The sequence below is a fragment of the Vipera berus genome (genome assembly GCF_964194415.1).
Source record: "Vipera berus genome assembly, chromosome: 2".
In the NCBI taxonomy this organism is placed as follows: domain Eukaryota; kingdom Metazoa; phylum Chordata; class Lepidosauria; order Squamata; family Viperidae; genus Vipera; species Vipera berus.
In genome coordinates, this window is record NC_138203.1 from 247,913,712 (window position 1) to 247,938,663 (window position 24,952).

Here is a 24,952-nt window from a genome sequence, read left to right on the forward strand (position 1 = left end):
GTTGCTATGCAGATGCCTGCATACATAACATACTCTGTTGATCATAGCCTCCTTGCTGATACAGTGGAATAATGTGGGATGGTTGGTCCTGATTCTCATTTGGTTGAGCAACTTTACCAGGTTCTGGTTCAACTTGATTCTTAACAAATCTATGTCTAGATAGAGGAAGGAATGCAGAGGTTCTTCCTAGTCCTCTGTCCTGGTCCACTGCTTTTCAACATTTCTATAAATGATGTAGAGAAGGAGAGAGAAGGAGTGCTGGTCATATTTGCACCTGATGCAAAATTGGGAGGACTCCCAAAACCTCAGAAGAGAACTTTCAGGTTGGAAGCTTGATAGAAATGAAAATTGGGCCCTATACTTCAAGATGCATGTTTAAGGTTCAGCATTTAGGAAAACTGGACACACCAGTACAAGATAGATGGCATCTGATCCTGGGCATCAAGGTAGATCCCATATAGCATTATAGGTTTTTTCCCCCATGCTTTTGCCAATAAGCAATTTTATATGATTGCATTTCTTAGCATTTTGATTGTTCTACTTTGCATCTTTGGGTGTTTGCAGATTATTGGATTTGCTGCCGGAATTTTCATTCCTTTGCAGCATTGATCATGGACTGAGGTAGCTCATTATCAATTGTTCCACCTACTTTATTCTGTACACCATTTCTATGCCTTTAAGCTCTTAGTGTCTAGTTTGATAATGAGTTTCAGGAAAGCATTAGGCACATGATCAGAAAAAGCTGAACTGATAGGTCATGATATGTTGTTAGTCTGACAATTTTAACGTGGCAAAACACACCATTCTGAACATCTAACTAACCTTGTCCATCCCACCTCCATTAGAAGGTGCAGTTAGTATCTGCTTTCCTACTGGGAGGTATTGAGTATCAGAAAGACAAATGAAATTGGGAGGAGTTGCTTTCTTCAACTTTCCTCATGTTAAAATAGCAAGGACAGTTTGTGTCAGCAGCCTCATTTTTTCCCCCAGCAGAATAGGACTCAACAATCAGGGCAGAAAATTTTATTTCTTGCTAGCTCAAGGACTGCTAGGTAGCAATTCAGTGCAGCCATCTGGCTCTGCTCTCAGTCTCAGAATGAAAAGTTATATATATATATATATATATGTAGCGAAGAGCCAGCGCTTGTCCGAGGACATCTCCGTGGTCATGTGGCCGGCATGACTAGATGCCAAAGGCACACGGAACACTATTCCCTTCCCACCGTAGTGGTCCCTATTTTTCTACTTGCATTTTTACGTGCTTTCAAACTGCTAGGTTGGCAAAAGCTGGGATGAGTAACAGGCGCTCACTCTGTTACACAGCACTCGGGATTTGACCCACCAAACTGCTGACCATCTGATCGACAAGCTCAGCGTCCCAACCCACTGAGCCACCGCGTCCCTAACACACACACACACACACACACACACACACACACACACACCAAATACACAGACAAAGAGTGATCAGCTACATATTCACAATATTAGAAGGCATTTTTTCCTTTTAAATTCTTTTACCTTGACTGCTTTCCTCCAACTAGGATACATATGATGATTAAGTTTGGTAATCCTTTGGAAATTTAATTAGCAATACAAGTGAGAAAGATCCTTTCCCCATTCCCCCTTTACCTTCCTTCCCTTCCTTATTATAACCTTCCAGTCATTTTCACTTTCTAAAATAATATTTCTTAGCTTCCAAAGAATTAAGTATAGAAAATAATCCTTATACGGTCAGTTAAAAGTCCACAGTTAATAATAATAATAATAATAATAATAATAATAATAATAATAATAATAATAATAATAATAATAATAATAATAATAATAATAATAATAAGAAGAAGAAGAAGAAGAAGAAGAAGAAGAAGAAGAAGAAGAAGAAGAAGAACAAGAACAAGAAGAAGAAGAACAAGAACAAGAAGAACAAGAAGAAGAAGAACAAGAACAAGAAGAACAAGAACAAGAACAAGAAGTTGGAAGGGACCTTGGAGGTCATCTAGTCCAACCCACTGCTCAGGCAGGAAACCCTATACCATTTCAGGCAAATGATTATAGTTTAAGTAGTGTTAGCGAAAATTGTGGGAAAACTGAAAATGGTAAAATTCAATAGAAACTTTATTGATTAGTCATTTGACCATATCAAAAGTACAGGTAGTTCTTGACTTATACCTACAATTGAGCCCAAGATATATGTTGCTAAGTGAGAAATTTGTTAAGTGAGTTGGGCCCATGTTGCGACTTTTCTTGCCACATTTGTTAAGTGAATCACTGCAGTTGTTAAATTAGTAACATGGTTGTTAAGTGAAACTGGCTTTCCCATTGAATTTGCTTGTCAGAAGGTCACAAAAGGTCATCACCTGACCCTGGAACACTGCAACCGTCATAAATATCAACCAGCTGTCAAGCATCCCAATGTAAATCACGTGACCCTGGGGATGCTGCAACAGTCATAAGTGTGAAAAATGGTCATAAGTCACTTTTTCCAGTGCCGTGGAAACTTTGAATGCTCATTAAATGAACTGTTGTAAGTTGAGGAATACCTGTAGAAAGCTAGTAGAAATATACAACTAAATGCAAAGAAAATAATAGAACAATTTCATAGTAACTCATCAGCCCTATAGTTAACCCCATTCTGATCTAAATATTCCTTCCTCTTTGAAAAGGCCTTTGATAGAAAAAGCATGCCCTTATTAGTAATACACACATTTTTCCCCCCTCAAAATAGTAAGGCAGCTTTCCCCAGGTGCCCCGGTATGTCTTAGCTTTTAAATAAGAATCTAAGTGACAGAAAGTAAATATCCCTGTCATTGATCCTTATCTGAAAGCATAATCGAGCATTTTCTGTCTTTAAATTATTCTCTTCCTCTTCCTGTGCAAGAGGAAGCAAATCCCAGAGAAGGACATTATCTGTCAAATTTCAAGTTTATTTTCATTTTTCCCCTGATGTTAGATTTAGTCCATGCTGTTCCTTAATACATCCATGTGCATTGCAAAAATTAGGAAAGTATTGAAGGTATTGCCTTCTGTTTCCAGGATACATACAATGAATTAGATAAATTTCCAACTGAAATTTTCTGTTTACATTCCTACAAATTCCTATTTTCCAGTTTAGACTTTTTTTTCTTCCTACTATTAAAAAAAAACGCAGTATAGAGTAAAAAGAACAGTGAATACCTATGCAGTCAGTTGTATCTGGACTGACTTATATTTTACCTAGGGCTATATCCTTAGAAGAGAATAGGAAGAATATTCGAACTTGGTTATAATTTGACTGAGGTCCAATGGAATCAATTATAGCCTACAAAGTCGACAAAGTGAAATTCTTCCACCAAATGAGCACTAGCTCTTAGGTTATGAGGGAAAGGGATGGAGATGTCACCTCTGATTAATGGTAGTGAAATTTTGCAGTCCACAACTGTAAGAAATGGAAAGGAGCTGGACATTGGGGGGGGGGGGGGTTGAGAGGAAAGAGGTTGCTAAGAAAACTTCTGAGAATAAGTAGAAATCTTGTCAATCCCACTGAGCTGGTTTAGCAGATTGGATTGTTCATGATATAGCTCTATGTTGGCATTAAGGAAATGCAGATGTACATACATCTGCTGTATCTGACTTAATAGAGCAATGGTTTTTGACTGAATTTGGAACCATAATTCTATGTCGCTTAATTACACTGATTTCCTTAGCCAATTGGTAAATTTTGCAGCTCTTGCATTTAGTTTGAACACTTTACATTTTCAGTACATTTTCATGCACTTCTTCCAAATTGTTAAAATAGACAGCTATTGTAGAGATATTTTAAGCCATCTGAAGTTATGTCTAGTAGTCAGCAATCTGAATTGTAGAGAATTTGCATATCCTATGCAACATCTTTAATTTTCTTGGGCACATACATGCCTGCCCAACACAAATACACAAACACAAACACACATACACACACTATAAAGTCCAATGAACAAGCATAAGTAATTTTATTGCACATATGCTTAAAAAGCGGCCTTTTTAAATAAGAAGAACATTACTTGAAAAGCGTGTTTTATCTATAAATTCCCTCTAGTACTAAGGAGGTAAGAGAAGAAGGCTATACATCACTCCCAAACAAGAAACATACATATTCATTTTAATGTTTTGCTCATTTTTCTTAGGTCAAACAGCTGATTATGTCAAGAAAAACTAAGATATATCTCTAATTATTATGGAAAATTTGCACAAAATGCCAGATGCATAATGGCTGCAAATGTGTGTAAAAATCCTCAGTGGCCAGCCATAAACCTCACAATCTGGAAAAAATAATGACAAAGTGCAGGTGCTTAATCATTTTTACGTCTGCTACCTTATCTGTCCCTACTCCCTATCTCCAAAAGCTGTATTTTTAGCATGCTGTCTCTAACTGGGTTCACACATTACACTGAACCATGAGTTTTCCTTTGTTTGGACATATTGTTCTAACCTAAACAAAGTGTTTTAGCACAATGTATCTACCCTGGTAATTGACTTATTCTGTGTTATATAGCAATATTTCCATTTAATGAACCTTGTATAATATATTTTGAATGTGACTGACAATTGTCTATTCACTGTATAGCTCCCAACAGCCCAGAGTCACTTAGGTGAGATGGGCCATGTAGAATTTTAATAAATAAATGAAAAAAATGTCCAGTTTATCATTTTGCACATATACAATTATGTAAAATATGCATGCATAAAGTCCCATTCATGTTTAACAGATGTTCAGCTCTATCAGACACTTATTACCCCATTAGTCCATTACACTGAATGTAACGCTGACAGAAGCCAAGGCCTACTTGATTAGTACGTGAACAGTGTTGGTCTTTGAAGAAAGAAAGATTTAGAATCAGAAAATCCTACAATATATATTTAAGATAATACTTCTATATTACTTTCTTTGTACTATTTGGAGATAAAACATTGAGTCTAGGTCATTTTCTAAAGAATTTATCTTATAAGAAAAGAATCACTGGGGAAAAAAAACTAGAGTAAGAAGATGAGGAATTTAAAAATAAAGCATGACAGATCACAGACTATCATAAATTATTCTATTCAATGAAGCAAGACAAAACTGTTCCAAAATCTAGCTGACTTTCCTAACAGTTTTCTTTCCCCATATATAACCCAAGTGGTCTTGTACAGTATTTCCTAGTTCCCCTAATTTCTTTCTTACTCTACAGCCTGTCTGGCATGGCTTTCCCTGATGTCTGATCAAAAAAGGTTTCATGGGAAGTTTCATGAAGCTCTCTGGTGAAATGAATGTATTGAAATTGTTACATGTCTTCCATTACAATACAAGCCACAATCCTGGACATTATCATGTTTGTGTCTTCTTTATAGGGGAAAGGGAGGGGAAATGAATAGTTAAAAAGCTGTACAAGAAAATTTCAGTACAGTACAATTTGTTGCAGGAAAAGAGAAGCAGAAAAACAAAGATACAATGTATTTTGTGAGGTTTTTATGCATCAGTAATGTAACTGTGAAAGTGAAGAGGAACTAAAGAGCCTCTTGTTGCGAGTGAAGAAGGAGAGTGCAAAACTTGGGTTGAAACTAAACATTAAGAAAACCAAGATCATGGCATCTGGCCCTCTCAATTCCTGGCAAATAGAGGGGGAAGAAATGGAGGTAGTGACAGATTTTATTTTCCTGGGCTCCAAGATCACTGCAGATGGGGACTGTAGCCAAGAAATTAAAAGACGCTTGCTCCTTGGGAGGAAAGCCATGGCAAATCTAGACAGCACACTAAAAAGCAGAGACATCACCCTGTCAACAAAAGTGCGTATAGTCAAGGCTATGGTCTTCCCAGTTGCAATGTATGGCAGTGAAAGTTGGACCATAAGAAAGGCTGAGCGCCAAAGAATTGAAGCCTTTGAACTATGGTGCTGGAGAAGACTCCTGCGAGTCCCTTGGACTGCAAGGCGATCAAACCGGTCAGTCCTAGAGGAGATCAACCCTGACTGCTCTTTAGAAGGCCAGATCCTGAAGCTAAAACTCAAATACTTTGGCCACCTAATGAGAAGGAAGGACTCACTGGAGAAGAGCCTAATGCTGGGAAAGATTGAGGGCAATAGAAGAAGGGGATGACAGAGAATGAGGTGGCTGGATGGAGTCACTGAAGCAGTAGGCGTGAGCTTAAATGGACTCCAGAAGATGGTAGAGGACAGGAAGGCCTGGAGGAACATTGTCCATAGGGTCGCGATGGGTCAGACACGACTTCGGAACTAACAACAACAACAATATAACTGTAATGATTTTAGCACAAGAGCTCTTCATTAGAGTTATTTATTTCAATTTCACCATGCAAAAAATCCAGATCTATGCATGTTCATTCACATGTCACTGTACTGACTTTGGAATTCCTTGGTAATGGTGTTGCATATCCTCAACAAATTTTATAAGGGCTCCCTCTTCCAATTGCAGTTGAGGAAACTATAGATATTTATTAATTATTTTGAAGTATCCTCGAAAAATTGCAGTTCCAATGATCCTTTAAAATAAGTCATGTGTGGAGAATAGACATAAATGTTGATTCTGTACATCAGAACATATGGGGAGAGGACATATGTTTTTCCCCAACAAATATTTATTTGCAAAATAATTGATGTGAGGAGAAAACTTTCATAGCCAATATGATTTGTTTCAGTTGAGACAGCAGTGATTTAACACGTAAGCTGTGCATGATTTGTTTCATAGAAATGATATATGTGTGAAAAAAATGATTGATTTTAGCCGAGAATCAAATACAATGTACTGATCATTATGCTGGTCTTTGACTTTAATTAAGATTTGGTTTGATGTATACTGATCAATGTAGGGAACCATTTCAGAAGATTTTCATTTGTTAGCTTTCAGAATAGTTTTGTGTAAAAAAAAATAATCTTAAATATCAGATAAACTGAAATAACCATAGAATGTACACCCTATATTGAATTGTATTTTTATTAGAAATTGTGTAAGGAATAAAAAAATAAAAGGTTTTATTCATGTAATAGTAGAAATGTGAAATTAGAAGCTGTTTTCTAATATGTAATTTTCTTATACTGTGTCTACTATTAAAACAGTCTTAAATGGTTATAGTGTACAATCAAGTTAAAAATAATTTCATGTTAGACCATCAGGCTTTTAAATAAATGTTGTTGTTGTTGTTATTTTGAAAAGCAAGAATAATATTTATTAGGTAAGAAAACTACTTAGAGTTTGGATTGCCAGGGTCAAAACCAGCACCAGATGGGATTTGGATATGAATAAGAATAATATAAGAATAATATATCTATCTGAAAAGCTAACACACATACACACATACACACACACACACACAATTTTCCTAATACAGTCATTTTGGGATAATTGAACCTACCTTCAACACCAACTTTGAACTCATGCTTTGTTTCTCCTAAATCATTTGAAGCTACACATTCATAGGTTCCTTCATCATCTCTAGTAACTTGTTCTATTTTCAAAACTTTTCCAAAATTCTCAGTGACTCCTCTGAAAATGCTGCCTCTGTCAATCCTTCTCCATGTTAAATGGGGTGTTGGACTAGGATGAATTAAAAAAAGAAGAAAATATTTTTGTTAAAAAGTAACATGGGTTTTACCCCCCACCATTCAAGAGTTCTACCTTATGCAGATTCCAACTAATGCTTATATATAATGTTGGGTGGCCATATAAATCTTTTCATTAAATAAATAAATAAATGTTATATAATCACAGTAAGCTGTGGGATATCCCTTAAAAGCTGCAATGGTTTTGGAGACAAGTAAAATAATTGCTTATTTTACAAATTCTCTGTTTTCTGTCTTATTTTAGTTGTTCTTACCTTATGCATCTAAGAACTGTACATGAAATGAAGCTTAAACACTGATTAGGAATAACCCAGGAAAATTACAGTTAAAGTATTATTCCCCATACATATCTCTTATTTCATATTTGCCACCTGTAAGTCAACAACAGTTCATTATTTCAAAATATGCATTGCAGAATATCTCTTTCTCTATTGGGTATGGAATTTACACAAAGATTTGGATTCAAAAAAGATTTTTTTCTCTGATCTGACTTTGGAAAAGGATAATAAAAGGCAAAACAGCTGAATATTAGGAGTCAAGAAATATGTTTTATGAAAACAGTGTTATCTGTGAGGAAGTTGGTATTGAATCTATCCATGTTATAGGGAGTACTATAAGGGAGTGGGGGTTTTTTTATGCACCCTGTCGACCCAAATACGTATGGGGAGAAGGAAACTTTTGCCTGTATCAGCCCAAAACTAGGGCCATCCACAGGCAGCCGTTGCTAACTGTGACAATCATTTTTATATTAAATTTGGATTGCTAACAAAGAATTAAAAGGAGAAAGGTATAGCTATTTCAAGCTGCTTTGCTCTCATCAGGCAGCCACACCCTTCTGAGATTCAAACCTGGGCTGCTTGCACATTAGGCAGCTGTGTTAACCTCTAGGCCACAGGCCCTTTCTCACTTTTACAAGCAAATCATAAGGAACACAGTCAGTTCACCTATTGTGTCATGAAGAGCATGGTGTATCAGAGATAAACTGTGGGCAACAACACATGTATTTAGGCATGCAAAAATTTGGAATCTTCTAGCTTGCTAAAAGCAGAAAATGTGAATATTACTGCACTGTCAAACCACAGAGTTGAGGGCCACAGGGTTTGGTGTCTGGTTCTACACTGTCAAACCAACGATTTGAGGGCCACAAGGCTAGCTGCAGCATTTTTTGAACCAATTACTACACCCTCTTGGGTTTAGTTGAGAAACGACAGTCTTTTTTTTTTAAAAAAAAAGGTTAATCTTAGGTCACCACTAGAACTGAAGCATATTGGAAATGCGGAAAGTCACTGTTGATGATTTCAACAAAGGTTTCCACTGTACTTAAGAGAAAATGGCTGCCACAAAGAAAAAGACAAGCAGAAAAGAGTACGGTACTAAAATGTGAAACCTCTTTATCATTTTTTCTTTGTGGATTTGAGATTTAGAGGGGAATGCTCTCTTGAGAACAGTACAAGGCAGGTTGTAGAAAGGCTCTGTGAGGGAGATGGGTGGTTTTAAAAATTGATATTCAAATAAGTACCAAATATAGAGAGTATATTCTCCCTTTTTCCCACTGTGATTTTCCTTTTCCTTTTTTCTTTTATTTGCAAATTCTGCTTAAGTTAAGGAATTAAGCTCCACAAATTCTCTGAGGTACCATTTTTATCAAACTTTCCATTGCTATATACACATTTTCAAACCTTCTTTCCTCCTCTTAGCTAAAGCAGGTCCTCCAGCAAAATATGGTTCCTATTTTCCACAATCTCAGGAACAGCAAAGTCATCACAAGCCTGAGATACCAAATATCCACAGATACAGTTAATTGGAGGCTTCATTTAATTTATACTGTAGTGTTCATTTTGTATTTGGAATAAAATTACTAATTTTGCCCTAATTTTAAATAATTAAAATCTGCTATCTTTGCTCTCCTCTGAGGAAATAGCTGAAACACTTTGATTTTTTTTTTTTAATGTATATTAGGGATATTAGGGAGGAAAAAAACAATGGAAGAAACTGTTATATATGTGGTAACTGGGTTCAGTTCAGCAAAATGTGCTTTTGACCATTTTTTAAAAGATCCTTTCATGAATATGTATCTGAATTCTGAATCATTCTGGTAATATAATGGTAACATGTTTGCTCTTCTAAGCAAACTGACTCAGTTTGTCTATCGCACTAAATAAATCACCAGCCATATAAGCCATGTGCCTGTTTTCTTGCAAAAACCTATGGGATTTGTATTTCCTGGAAGCTATATTGTCTTTTTTTCCAAAATAAGTAAAAAATATACACAACATTATAGATTAAAAATAGTCTAGAATGCCACTACGAAATGAGCTTATTTCATCCACTCTGCAATCGCTTTATAATCATAAATGGGTTTTGAAGATTTTGCTGGAAGGGCAATAATCAATTCTTTGTCTTCCTAGCCAGCACAAATTCTCCAGACAATTAAATATAAAAATAACTTTGTGTTTTGCAGAATAACTGTGAACTCTCATAACAAGAAAGAGAGACGTTCAGGCCAGGCTGCTAACTTAGCATTTCCAGCTGGTTTTGCTATTGCCAACACTGTGCATGGCATAAACAGAGCAGAATCACGTCAGCTTATTATTGTGTCCATCTGTTGGGATGGCAACATGCCAAGGGTCAGGTTACTATCAGTTTCAAGTTCCTAAAAATATAACAGGGCTGACAAAGCCCAAATATTTACAATATCTTTCTGTAACTTTAGGTATCTTTTTTTAAAAAAAATACTTTTGCTTCTTTGTTAATAACAGGTAGTCCTCAACTGAAACTCAGACCAAAATTTAGGAAGATAGTTAAGTGAGTTTGGCCCCATTTTATGACCTTTTCACCACAAGTGAATCACTGCAGTTGTTAAGTTAGTAACATGATAGTTAAGTGAATATGGCTTCCCCATTGACTTTGCTTGTCAGAAGGTCGCAAAAGGTGAACACATGACCCCACATATTTATGAACCATCATAAATATGAATCGGCTGCCAACCAGTTTGATCACATGATCATAGGGATGCTGCAACAGCCATACCTCATTTTTTCCAATGCTGTTGTAACTTTGAACAAGTCAAGGATTTGTTATAAATTGAGGACTATCTGTAGTGCTGTGGGTTGTTGTTTTTTTCTTTGCTGTTATTTTTCAAGTCAAGTTCTAAAATATGAATACTCACAGTCCTTCAGCAATGCATTCCAGAAAAAGATCCATTCCTTTCATAAATGTCACTTCTGAACTGGGACCAGAAGATTCAGGGATAAGTAGCTTGGGTTTTCTTTCTTTGATTAAATTTGCTAAAAGGGAGAAAAGTAATTTCAGAACTTTTGAAAGAAGGTGAATTCAACTCTTCCTGATTTTATCAGGAATGTTCAATAAAAATAATAGTGCTAATTCATTCACATATGTTCTACATGTTATCTACATATTATAATGGCATGTTCTTTCCTGCTAGGTTGATTTTTTTTCAGCTGCTTTAGAATACACTTCTCAAGTTTGCAAACAAAATACTATACAAAATAGAATGTGGTATGTTAATTGTAATTTGTGGATAAAATGTATGAGTACAGCATACTCTTGACATTGTAGGAAGAGTAGAAATAGAATTAATTGTAAAATTTGTGGGCTCCAAGTTAAAGGTATAAGCTTTGAAAATGAGAAGAAATGGCAACATCCTTAAGTAGACTCCTATGATAAGGAGGTTAGGAGGAGGAAGAAATGTTGAATAATTGCAGGGTTTAGAGATAGTGGGGGAAAGAAGGACCTTCCTGAGACTCTACCCATCAGTGTCATCTGGCCTAAAGAAAAGTTATATTCTTCATCTTTCCAATTTAGGTAGCTTAATTATGATTCCTCACAACATTTCCCAAAAGAGATTAAATTGTTTTTTTTTTCCCTTATGAACAATGGAACATGGAAGGAACATGGAAATTATAAGCAGGAAGAAGCTTGGGAAATTCAATAGTATCTTTTAGGTTCCACTTCTTATTAGAGATTTTGAAGGAAATCTATGTGGTCATTAGAAATTCAAAACAACGTGGTGGCACACAATAATCAATCTTATTGAAGAAAGTTGGGCTACTTGGGGAATCTTGGCAGCTTGGACTAGATCCAAAATTTGGAGTTTTCTACACACACATATCCTGTCATTTGCGTGTTTCTGTGTTAAATACAATATATTTTAACTAGCATCTTTTATTCATTTTAAACTGAATTGAGGCATGAAATGTTAAACTGTAACAACTTACCCTTGGCTGTACTAGATGAACTGGAATCATTAGTATATTTTACTGCAACAGACAGAAATGGAGACCAAATGGAAACATGAATGGTGATGAAACTTATCAAATAAATGATGAATATAATCAGACTGAGTAAAGAATTCAGATTATGCTGACGTAAACTCATTTGCAAGGTGAACTTCGTTTGTTCTATCCATCTCGCATGAAACTGAAATTGCTAAAAATATCCTCCTTTGTAAAAATGGGATGGGGAGGGATGCTATTTGAATACAACTAGAGTATTCTGCTCATCTTCTGGACTGAGATTGTATTATTTCCATCTAAAACAAATTCCATAATTGCCAAAGATGCAATGCAAGCATGCATAGTGATAATGAACACATATACAAATGATGCAAATACCCAAGGATCTCATATTTAGCTAATATTTTAAAGAATGCTCTTCCATCATGGCTCATTTAAGGCCCTTTCTGCCAATCCTTCTGCAGGCAGAAGATTTTATTTATTGATTGACTGATAATTAAAGCCTGCTCCACTTACAGAAGACTGTTGTGAAACCAAATAACAATAAAAGCATCATCACCAAAAGAAAATCAAATTCAACATATGGATCTCACAAGTTAACTGGAGCTTCAATTTTTGCTGCTGCTCCACTATTGATCCTTATGTTGCCATAGGCCAGTGGTAGGCAACCTTGGCTCTTTTATGACTTATAGACTTCAACTCCCAGAATTCCTGAGTCAGCCATGCTGACTCAGGAATTCCAGGAGTTGAAGTCCATGAGTCATAAAAGAGCCAAGGTTGCCTACCCCTGTCATAGGCAATGGGGCAATATGTAAGCCTGAATACTTATTGGTATTGTTAGGTGGATTTATTTGGCCCATACAAACAAAAAACAAAAAACAGTTCTACAAGCTTGGGATGAACCTTTAGTCTAGTCATCCATCTATCACATCTTACCTCATCTCTCCACTTCCAATCCATTTTAAGGAGACAAAGTAGTAGATGGTTTTTTCCAAGAGCAACTGATGGAACAACAGTTGTTTGAAGGGAGGAAAGGAGAACAAAGCCAGAGGAATTCCCCAATTCCCTTTTGTAACATGCCTTGTGCTCAGTAGATAAGGATACTATCATTTGGCAGCAGTTTGCCTATGACAACATAGGAATCAGTAGGGGGGTAGCAGTTAATTGGTTGTGAGATGCTAATGTTGAATTCGTTTTGTTTTTGGTGATGATCTTTTATTGTGTTTTGGTTTCACGCTACCATAGTTTATTTTCTTTCTAATATCATAGAATTGTGTTGTTTTGAAGAGCTGTGGTGGCTCAGTGGATAGAATGCAGTATTGCAGGCTGACTCTGCCCACAGCCAGGAGTTTGATCCTAAGCGACTCAAGGTTGACTTGGCCTTCCATCATTCCAAGGTTGGCAAAATGAGGATCCAGATTGTTGGGGGCAAGATACTGACTCTGTAAACTGTTTAAAGAGGGCTGTAAAGCATTGTGAAGCAGTATATAAATCTAATTGCTATTGCTATATGCTATTGATTTTTAAGTGGATTGTTTTATATTTCTTTTTGTCCTATGTGAGTCCCTCATTACTTTTTTCTATTGCAGTGACATACAAATGTGTTAAACAAATTATGTCTCCTTATTTTTTAGATTTTTCCAATCACAGTGGGTAGAAGAAACAAGGCTGACAGTGATAAAATAATGTAAAATTTATCCTGAACTATATCATAATAAAATGGAAACAGATTATTCCTGACTTAAACAAAGTTAGGTGAATTGTCTATGGTAAAAAAGAATTTTATTCTGCATTAAAAAAATAATTACTACAGAAATAATTTAATCCTATCTTTCTTGAGATAAGTGGAGAACCTATTTATTTTCACACAATAGTTTAGTCTTGTCGATATTTTATATATATGTCAACATTTTGTACAATCCTATACATTATTATTAAGATGAAAATCCTATCTCATTGGGCTAAATCTAAACTGCAAATGCAAAAAAGAACAACAAAAACACAGAAATAATAAGTTTAAGCTTCTTCTGTTTAGTTAGAAGATGTTTTGTGTTGAAAAAATGGGTAATATCCCATCATATTGTTCAAATGTAGTTATACAATAATGTGGGTTGTGAGCAAAGTTCATGTATGGCTTTGGCAATAAATAAGATATTGAAGGATGTAGAAGTGAGGCAGTATTTTAAGAACATTTGTGGATTATATGGGTCAGCTGTCATGAACCACCTAAGAATGTAGTCAGTATTGTAGTAGTGATATTAAAACTTCTACCCAAGGCAATCTAATGTTGCCACAGGGTCCAATTTGGCAAGACACCAGACATAATCAAAGTCTATTTTAGCAACATACTCTGACAGTTTATCAGTCACAGGTATTATCCCTTAGTTAAACTTCACTGAGCTCATAGAAGGTAAGCAAGGAAGCTCAGTTAGTACTCAGATGATCTATCATCAGAAAATCCCAGAGTTATGGACTATATTAGGAAATTAAAAATAAAACTAAGTGAAAAACAATCCCAGAAGGTAATAAATTAATTCCATATTTGGGGGGGGGAAGCAGGTGAGATTCAGGTGTTCACCATGAGTGGACATTACTTTAACACTTCCCCAAAGTGGTTACCTAAATGAGGAATCATTCAGGATGGAACTGAGGTGGGTATTTGTCCTATAACTTATACAAGGAGGACCAATCAATTTATATGTTACCATCAAGAAGAAAAAAGGAGGAAGTTTCAAATGAAGTCTCTCAAATTTTCTAGTGGCCCTCAGTAGCTCCATCACCACAAATCATTATGTCTTCTAATTTTGATGGATTTTTTTTTCCATCCAAGAGAAAATAAAATGGGTAGATATATTGCTGACAAGTGCCTTCAATAATATACCACATGCTAGTTCAACAGGAAAGCACACATTACTCTCAGTTCCCATTTATAGTAAAAGAAAATTATCATTTAGTGCCTCTGAAAAGAAGCTGATTTCCACCCAAATCAGGGTTGGATTTTTATAGTTTTGAGGTTCAGAACAAAACAAGAGAAATCTTTTGGCAAGCTAACAGCTGCAGCAGTTTTATGAGCTGGGCCTAGCTGTCATCACTACGACAGCAGTGTGGAATTGAATACATTTGCATATATTTCTTCAGCAAAAATGATGATTAAAAAATAAACCCTCATGTCACATGTAAGAATTACCAAAAAAAACAAAGGTTGGAAGCAGACATTACAGCAGATGGGAGATAGACGAAGAAATGAAGAAGGAAAGAAGAGAACCAATTTCTCAGACTTACAACGTGTAACCGTCAATGTCATTGGCATTTTCTGTACAATAGTTCTTAATTTTGGAAATGCAGCAAAGCAGCAATAATCACTACGGCTGTCATTTTCGTCCACATTTGCAAAGTAAAGGTCCCCATTAAGGCCCATGGAGACTCTTTCATCTTGTGGGATATGCTGCAAGTCTGAAAAGGGGGAAAAATGGTAATGATTCAGTATCTGACCCTTGATCCCAGGTAAGGAAATAGCTCTTCGGTATTAATAATGCATGTGACTTGAAAGAATATACAGAATATTTGCTAGTTTTTCACTATGCTATGTAGGGGAGGAAAAATCACAAGTAGAACAAACTGCCTGGATATCTTCTTGCCAACCATAAAATATATACTGTATCTGTATTGCATGCTTGATATTGCATACATTTTCCTGTGACCAGAATTCAATTTTTTGCAAAATAATGCACCGTTTTCACGGTGCATTTGTTAAAGAATTATTCAAGCCAGACCTGTACTCTACGTGTCATGGCTGTCAAGAAGCCACTTATCCTGTCAATTAGAATAGGCTTGGATGGCACATAATACAAAAGTATAATGTCTATCCTTTATTTTTTATTTTTTACGTTTGTATCAAGAAGCCACTTATCCTGTCAGTTAGAATAGGCTTGGATGGCACATAATACAAAAGTATAATGTCTGTCCTTTATTTTTATTTTTTACGTTTGTATAGATGAACTCATTACATGATTTATTCTTATGTGTAAACCAGTCCAATGTGCTAAATGTAGCCATATACTTAATTCCATAATAGAATCCTATGTTTTAATTTGAAAATGAGAAAGTTCATTGAAAACTTTGAGGACAGAGAAACTTGGACTATATAAGAGATAGTGGGCTGCTAGTTCTTAGCACAAGCTTCTGTAAAGGATAAAAGGAATATCAACCCACTGAATTCAGTAAGAGTCTGGCCTTGCTCCTCCTTTCATATCTTGGTTTCTTTGGTGACTTCATCCCTCTCCTGCATTAACTTATACATGCTGATTCTTCTGCTCCAACAAATAACACCATATGCTGATTCCTTCTTGAAGAACAAACACCCAAAACATATTTACTGAAATGGCTACATCTGTTGGAAGGGCCGGCTTCCATGACCTGGATGGGCCTCTTAAAAGATAAGGGTTTTTAGGAAGCTCAAGTAGAATAACCATCTTCCACAGCACTCTTATTCCTATGTAAAAGAGTTTTGTATTAAGGCTTTGCTGATTTTACCACAATTCTTATAAGTTTGTTTTCTTATTTGTAGTAAATATTTTTCATGTTCACAAGCTAGGTTTTTATTATTTGTTAGATTTCCCAGGGAGAAGGGAGGAAATTAATCCATTTTAAAATAAAGTGCAAAAGAGCTAGAAAATAAAATAAAATAAAATAAAATAAAAAGCTAGAAAAAGTTCACTTAGGAATTTTAGAGAAAATCAACACTCAAACCAAGAACTTCATTTGCTTCGAGACATACATAAACGTGGATACATACATAAATGTGATTCATGAATGAAATCCAAATATAATTCATTATATTTTCCTTTTCCACGATATAAGATTAGTAAGTGCTTTAATGAACAGCATTAATCTTTGCAACTGCCTTTTAAGTTTAGCATTAACATTTTCTAATTCATTATCTGTAATTTTCAGTTATTACTGCATTCTGTTAAACCACAGAAAATGCCATTTATCAACTGCATGCAATTTTAATTAAATTCAAATTATAGAAATACTTTTGCAGAGAGATTCCATTTGTAATGATGTCAGGAGGAAAGGACAGATACTTACCAATGTTCATCCAATAAATGTGCAGTGGTGGGATGCCTTTGGGAGGATTGCAGTGCAAAACCATTGCATCACCATGTTCTACATCAATGGGGTCAATCTTCTCCTTAGGAAATTTAGGAATACCTATTGTAATAGAAGCACCATAAGAAGAAGCTAAATAGCACTTGTATTCTTTTCCTATTCATGGCATTCTCTTTATTACCTGCCATTTTTTTATTTTTCCCTGTGTCCTTTTTATTCAGGTAGTAAAACACAAATTCTTGAGGGAAAACTATGTTGACATATGTTCTAATTCTGGATGACTATACAGTAGAAATTTCAGGCATAGCAGAGACCCTAACACTGATGTGTATGCGTGTGTGTGTGTGTGTGTGTGTGTGTGTGTGTATAGATATAGATATAGATATAGATATAGATATAGATATAGATATAGATATAGATATAGATATAGATATAGATATAGATATAGATATATCTATATCTAGATCTATATCTAGATCTAGATATAGATCTAGATATAGATATATATGTTTTCTGAGGTTTTCACGGGTGTTTGTATGTGGATCTTTGGTCATTCGGGTTTTTTCCCGCGTAGAATTGAACTTTCAATTCTACGTGGGGAAAAACCCGAATGACACTATATATATATATATATATATATATATATATATATATATATATATATATATATATATATATATATATATATATATATATATATATATATATATATATATATATATATATATATATATATATGATGTGTGTGTGTGTATATATATATATATATATATATATATGATGTGTATATATTGATATATATATATTGATCCTGTTTAAATTCTTCCTTCCCACTATATAGACAGTAGATTTGGTTTTACCTTACAAATGAAAGGGGTTGGGCTAAGAGGCCTGATGATGTCCTTTAGAACTTTCATGGAATTTAATTTTATTAAATTATTAATTTATATCATTAATTTCTAATCAATCTCCAGTTCAAAATCTGGTTGAGCTTTAAAGTCTGCTAATTACATTTAACTTGAAAGCAGTTATCTGAAAAAAAAACCTAATCTCACAAATCCCTATTCTCATGCAGTTACTATCCCAAAATTATCTTCAGAGTTGCCCTTTTAAATTTCCCAAAGATGCTGTATAGCAGATAGATTAGAATTACCTTAATTCTAAAATATCCTCATGAATTATTTTCCCTAACATCATCTGTTTTCCTTTCCTAAATCTTTAAATCTTTTAAATTCTGTTTCAGTCTGCTGTTTTTTGGTTCATGGTTACCGTATATTGTACTTTAAAACTGTATTGGTATAAAAACCCAACTAGTTAATGTTTAAATATGACTTGTAAATAAATAAGTAGAAATATAGTACAATTTTACAATCCTAAAGTTTATCAAAATAATCAAATTGTTTCCAGAGTATATAATTTCCTGTATTTTCAACAGAGCCTTCTAACTGTAGATAATAGCACCATTGCAATAAATAATGGTATACCAATGGTATACATTGTCCTATTTTTTTTTTAAAAAAAGGTCCAGAGTGTTATGCCTCTCATTAGGGATCACTGTGCATAAACATTTATGAAAAGAAAAATGAAAAGACTCCATGTATGAAGACTCAAATTAAACCTTGTTTTATAACTTTGCCGCAAATCTTCCAACCACATTGTCAGAACTTCCATCATATGCTTGAGCTTCATATTCTCTAGCTGCCAGTCTGCCATAAACTATAGGGGAGAGAGCCAGGCAGGAGGGGTGAAGGCTAGCTACTCATCATACCTTCCAGAGACACCATCTCAAGGTCAAAGCCTTGGAATGAAATTCAACAACTCACCAATCAGCCTGCTGTTGAAAAGACAGTTCTCAAAACAATTTATTCAAATATAATTGGACAATAAGGGACCAGCAATGCAAAGGAACTGGATGGGGAAAATTAACCAGGAAAGTTTGGCACATGAACTTTGCTATACTGTAAACCACTAGGCTTTTAGTAAAGTATAACTTTCACTACAAATGGAGTTGAGGGTCTTTCTTGTCTAGAAGATCAAGTCAGGGCAGGTCTGACACAGGCTAAAACTGATGTGTCACATTATGAAAAAATGAGTGTTTTTTTTTAAAAGAGGAATGTTCAAACCAAACAAAATCTAGTAATAAATTGTATGAAGATTTTATTGTGAATAGTTCTCTTCTTAAAAAACAAACAAACCTCTTTTCTTTATATCTGCAAACAATAATGCCATCAACCAATCAAGATGTAACAACACAGCCAACATGCTTACAGCAGCAAAGCCAGCACCCCACACCCCCCATCAATATTTATAGAGAGACGGCAGCTCCAATCACCCTTTGCTCGCACAAGCACAAAGCTGAAGACACCAGCCTGAAGATGACGAGTGGGACCTCGTCGAAATGTCGCCAAGACACTCTCAATCTTACACAGGAAAAGACCTGAATACGCCAAGACCTACATACCGTGAAAATCTATGAATATATATATATATATATATATATATATATATATATATATATATATAAGGGACGCGGTGGCTCAGTGGGTTAGGACGCTGAGCTTGTCGATCAGAAGGTCGGCAGTTTGGCGGGTCGAATCCCGAGTGCCGCGTAACAGAGTGAGCGCCTGTTACTCATCCCAGCTTCTGCCCACCTAGCAGTTCGAAAGCACGTAAAAATGCAAGTAGAAAAATAGGGACCGCTACGGTGGGAAGGTAACAGCGTTCCGTGCGCCTTTGGCGTCTAGTCATGCCGGCCACATGACCACGGAGACGTCCTCGGACAAGCGCTGGCTCTTCGGCTTTGAAACGGAGATGAGCACCGGCCCCTAGAGTCGGAAACGACTAGCACGCATGTGCGGGGGAACCTTTACCTTTTTTATATATACATACATATATATATATATATATATATATATATATATATATATATATATATATATATATATATATATATATATATATACATATATATATATATATATACATATATATATATATACATATACATATATATATATATATATATATATATATATATATATATATACATATATATATATATATATATATGTATATATATATATATATATATATATATATATATATACATATATATATATACATATATGCACACACACACACACATACAGAGTATATACATATATATGTGTATGTATGTTTGTGTGTGAGTGCACATGTGTGCATGTATGTATGCATGTCTTTTTAACTACCTGCCATTGGGGCCAGTAAAATCACTTGAATGGTTCTTGTTGATCCATTTCAAAGATGAACAATGTTGAATATGGGGAAAGATCTCAAGAACATTTGGACTGGGAAGGAAAAAGAAGGAGAAGTGTGTGTTTAGCCCATGGCCCACAATTGTAGGAGTCATATCATAATGCTGGATTGAAAGAATGAGGTCTAAGACTAATGGGAAAAAAGAATTCTAAGTGTATCATAGATTTAAAGACCATCATCTTAAACTGTGGGAAGCTATTGGCAGCCAAAGCAGCTCTCTCATTATTACAGGCTGGAGTTATTATGCTGGCTCACAGCCTGGCTGCCACATTTTACACCAGTTGTCATTTTTGTATACTTCAAATGTCATGATCAGCACCAAACTCTAAACAATTTCTCCTCCTTTTGGCTAGAGGAATAGATTGAAAATTAAAAGTTACAGGATATCTCAGTTACATTGCTTAGTAGTTAGTGCATTCCGCTTCCTAACAGTCTTCCATTATACACTAGTATACTTCTCTCTGCATTTATGTAAAGTAATATTGAATGTTCACTCAGTTGAAAGTGCATAAACTCTTTTTATTTCAGCTTCCCTATTTTCATCCCTATAATATTGTAGGGCTGTTCAGATTTAAAATTTGTGTAAGAGCCCTTTTTATACATTTTCATTTTCATTGTGTTGTTGGAATAACTGGAATGTGTAAACATGACTTTTATTTTCTCCTTCAGCAGGATCCTTGTTTGACTTTGAAATCCCTCTGTCACTGAGCAAAGTGTAAACCACTCAATGGTTTCCTTGGCATAATTGATGTTGAAAAGCATGACTTGGTGTAATTTCTTTCTCTGTTCACTTTTTATATGGATGGTGAGTTGCCAAGCACCTAGTATCTTCTGACAAAATTGTGGAGAGATGCCTGCCAAGAACCATGCTATTATCATGATGTCATATTTATTAAGCTGTGCTTTGATTGTGTTTGTACATAAAAAGAATTGATTTGTTTTAACGTCCTCTACAATCCCACTTATCAAATTTGGCCATGCAGAATAGCATTGTTTAGATACTAACTCAGCCAAAGAGGAAGTAGGGGAGAAAAGATGGACCTTTAAAAGATGCTAAGGTTTCTCTATGATAATCAAAATTCCATGCATCTGAATATGAAGGGTGGCGAGATATAAACTAGCATATACAACACTATTTTTTGTATATATTTTATTGGTATTTTTAACATAACATAAAATAATTCAGTAATTTGTAAACAGTATGTTGTCTGGGTAACATTTATAAGACAATCTTTAACAACTGATTTCTATAATCTATATTCCATATGTTAATTTCATTTGGTTTCCCCTTTCCCCAAAGTATCTTTCTTTGCAAAACATTAGATTAAGACAATTCTCATTATTTTGATTAACAACAATTAAGTATATAGTTTTTTCTAATAATCCTATTTGTCATTTTAGTTGCCTTATCGTAAATCCTGTTACCGTGCTTATTTCAGCTTATTTCTCCCCCCAAATTCTAAATATTCTTAGTAGTGACAATTTTTTCAACAATTAACTACATTTACATTGGTGGATTTAATTCTATTTTTTCCATATAAGCCCTCTCATACTTTTATATTTCTTAATCAATAAGTAAAAAAGTAGAAAGAGAAAGGAAAAGAGGAGAGACAAAGAAGAGGAAAAAAGGAAGAAAAAAGAAAAAAAGAAGAAAAAGACAAAAGCACTGAGATACAAAAAATAACATATAACTTAAAATATGTATCCCTCCTAATTTAATATATATTTATTCCCTCAATTTCTTATTCTTTTTGACCATAGCTGAGAATGTATTTATTTAAACTTTAAGCATTCCATTCAGTAGATCTAATCATCTAATCTTTTAACTCTCAAAATACTTTTTATGCTTTTCTTATCGTCACATTTAAATAACTAAAATGTTTGCTTTATTTAAATCATTTCAACGTTTTTTTACAGAAAGGAAAAGGAAAAAAACATATTGTATTAATTTAAAAAATTCATCCCTCTAAGAGTAATGTATTTCAAAGTTTTTCCATTTCTTTAGCTATATTCAAACAATTATTGTATTTGTTAACAAAAAGAAGAGAAAAAAATTCATCTCTCTAAGAGTAATATATTCCAAAGCGTTTCCATTTTTAGCCATATTCAAACAAATGTTTCTTTTTTAAGTATTCTCTCTGATAAGTCCCATCATCTATTTTCTTAATTTCCATTTTAATCTTTTTTTCTCTGGCCATTGCCTTTCTTAATCAGTATGTTGTGCTGCATCATTCGTTTCCCTGTAAAGTATTTTTTCTCATTCTTTTCCTTATCTTCAAAGTTGCTTGGATGTGTTGAAATATTTCCCATTTGAATTAAATCATATTTTTTTTCTTTTATAGGGTTCCTTCTTTAAGTCTCTATCCTCAGAATTATGTTCAGTCATCTCAATTGTATTTTCCTGGGAAATGTCTTGGAGTGAAATTAAGTTGGAGATAAGTTGATTCATACTCTCAAGGTTGTTCTGTATTTCTTTGTAGTTTAAAATCATTGTCCTTTGAAATTGTTTCTGCTTATCATATGTTTCCTTTTGTGAAGTATTCATTGCTTCAGATTTGTTACTCTCACTTTGTTTACACAGCTGCATTTTTTAAGAACTTTGAGGGTCAGAGAAAAAAAGAATCCTCACCCACCAGTAGGTGTCAGTGTTTGCTTTTCAGGTCTTTCTAGTCTTTTTTTCTCTCTCTAAAGGATAAGTTTTGCCGCATCCAGTAACCAAAAGGAGGGAGTAAAATCCCCCTCCTTTTTTTTTTCCTTCGGAGATCTCTTATTTTTGGGACTTTCTTCTTCAGGAAAATACCGTATATACTTGAGTATAAGCCGACTCGAATATAAGCCGAGACCCCTAATTTTACCCCCCAAAAGTGGGAAAAGTTGGTGACTCGAGTATAAGCCGAGGCTGGGAAATGCAGCAGCTCACCTTATGCTCCTCTCCAGAGATCTTCCCTCAGCAGCAGCCGGCAAAGTAGCTCGCACGCGAAACAAGCCCGGCAGAGGAGCCGGAGCGGCGAGCAGAGGCGCCCGGCCCAGATCCTGCAAGGCCCGGCCGAGACACGCCCCCAGCAGCGGAGCTGCTCCGGCTCCTCTGCCGGGCTTGTTTTGCATGTGAGCTACTTTGCCTGACGCTGCTGGGGTCGCGTCTCGGCCGGGGCCTTGCAGGATCCGGCCCGGGCGCCTCTGCTCGCCCTCAGCAGCACCTGGCCCGGAATCACATGCGAAACAAGCCCGGCAGAGGAGCCGGAGCGGCGAGCAGAGGCACCCGGCCCAGATCCTGCAAGGCCCGGCCGAGACACGCCCCCAGCAGCGGAGCTGCTCCGGCTCCTCTGCCGGGCTTGTTTTGCATGTGAGCTACTTTGCCTGACGCTGCTGGGGACGCGTCTCGGCCGGGGCCTTGCAGGATCCGGCCCGGGCGCCTCTGCTCGCCCTCAGCAGCACCTGGCCCGGAATCACATGCGAAACAAGCCCGGCAGAGGAGCCGGAGCGGCGAGCAGAGGCGCCCGGCGCAGATCCTGCAAGGCCTGGCCGAGACACGCCCCCAGCAGTGGAGCTGCTCCGGCTCCTCTGCCGGGCTTGTTTTGCATGTGAGCTACTTTGCCTGACGCTGAGAAGACCCGCTTGGGCACTCGGGTTGGTGTCAGTCTCCGCAGGCCCTTCTCGTTTCCAGGAACGTCAAGCGCGCTTGGCTCCCCACCCCCACGGCAGGGCAGGGCAGGGCAGAGACTTGCTCGCCCTTCTGACGGCCCTGAAGAGAAACGAAGGGCTTGCAAACTCCCCGCGAGAAGCTGGGCGAAGCGCGCGGCTGGGCGAGTGTGTGCCTGCGCGCGTATTTACGAAAGAAACGCTCCGAGAGTTCTTCTTTCTCCGCCCCCTTGGGGGGAACTCTAGCGACTGCTGTAGCCGCGCTTCTCTTCTCGGCTCTGAAAATAGGGATTTCTACTCTCTCTCTCTCTCTCTCTCTCCCCTCCCCACCCCGCATTCTCCTGCCTCTTCGATTGCGACAATAAAAGGGCGAAGGGTGCGCTGGTTTCTTCCTCCTTCCTCCCCCCCTCCCCTCCCCTCCCCGATTGTCAGGTGAGGCAGCTGGAGGTCTGGCCGGGAGATTGTAGCCGTTTTGAAACGCCGCGTCTTGAAACGCCCGATCAGCTGATTTTCGGGTGGAAGAGCCGCGGCTTGAATCTGTTTGCATCTGCCTGAATTAGACCGAAACGGCCTGAATTTGACCAGAGTTGCTTTGTAATGGCTGGAGGAACTGCAGAGGAGGTCTTGCCAGGAGATTGTGGCCGTTTTGAAACACCGCGGCTTGAAACGCCCGATCAGCTGATTTTCGGGGCGGAAAGAGCCACGGCTTGAATCTGCTTGTATTTGTTTGAACTTAACCAGAAACGGCTCGTAATGGCTGGAGGAACTGCGGAGGGAGTGAATGCTCCAGCCTGGAATATTTGGAAAGGCTGGGGGAACCGGATGAACTGCAGCTTAAGCGACTGTTGCCGGAGGAGCCATGGCTTGAAACGCCCCAGTTTTGGGGCAGCGTTTGCTTGTTCCGGGTAGAAAAAACGCTGTCGACCCCGGCATCTTTTGCGGGGAGGGGTGAGGTGGGGTGGGGTGGGGTGGAGGAAGCAGTTTGCGAAGCAGCCGAAATGGGGGTGTCAAGCCCTACGGGGACCAGGGGAGCACTTCCAACAATGCCCGCGCAGCACCAAAGGCCCATTGGCG

The 24,952-nt window shown here is 36.7% G+C and overlaps 1 protein-coding gene across 6 annotated transcripts in view; it reads right to left on the minus strand.

The window, feature by feature from the left end:
• Positions 1–24,952, minus strand: part of CHL1 (cell adhesion molecule L1 like) — a 229,783-nt gene that overhangs the window by 64,867 nt on the left and 139,964 nt on the right. For all 6 annotated transcript variants that reach the window (XM_081319702.1, XM_081319701.1, XM_081319704.1 and 3 more), the window contains 5 exons: positions 16,922–17,044; positions 15,113–15,283; positions 11,813–11,854; positions 10,744–10,861; positions 7,367–7,548 (listed from right to left, as the gene is read on the minus strand). In XM_081319702.1, the coding sequence (XP_081175828.1) occupies positions 7,367–7,548; positions 10,744–10,861; positions 11,813–11,854; positions 15,113–15,283; positions 16,922–17,044 (636 nt within the window). The remainder of the gene's footprint in view (positions 1–7,366; positions 7,549–10,743; positions 10,862–11,812; positions 11,855–15,112; positions 15,284–16,921; positions 17,045–24,952) is intronic.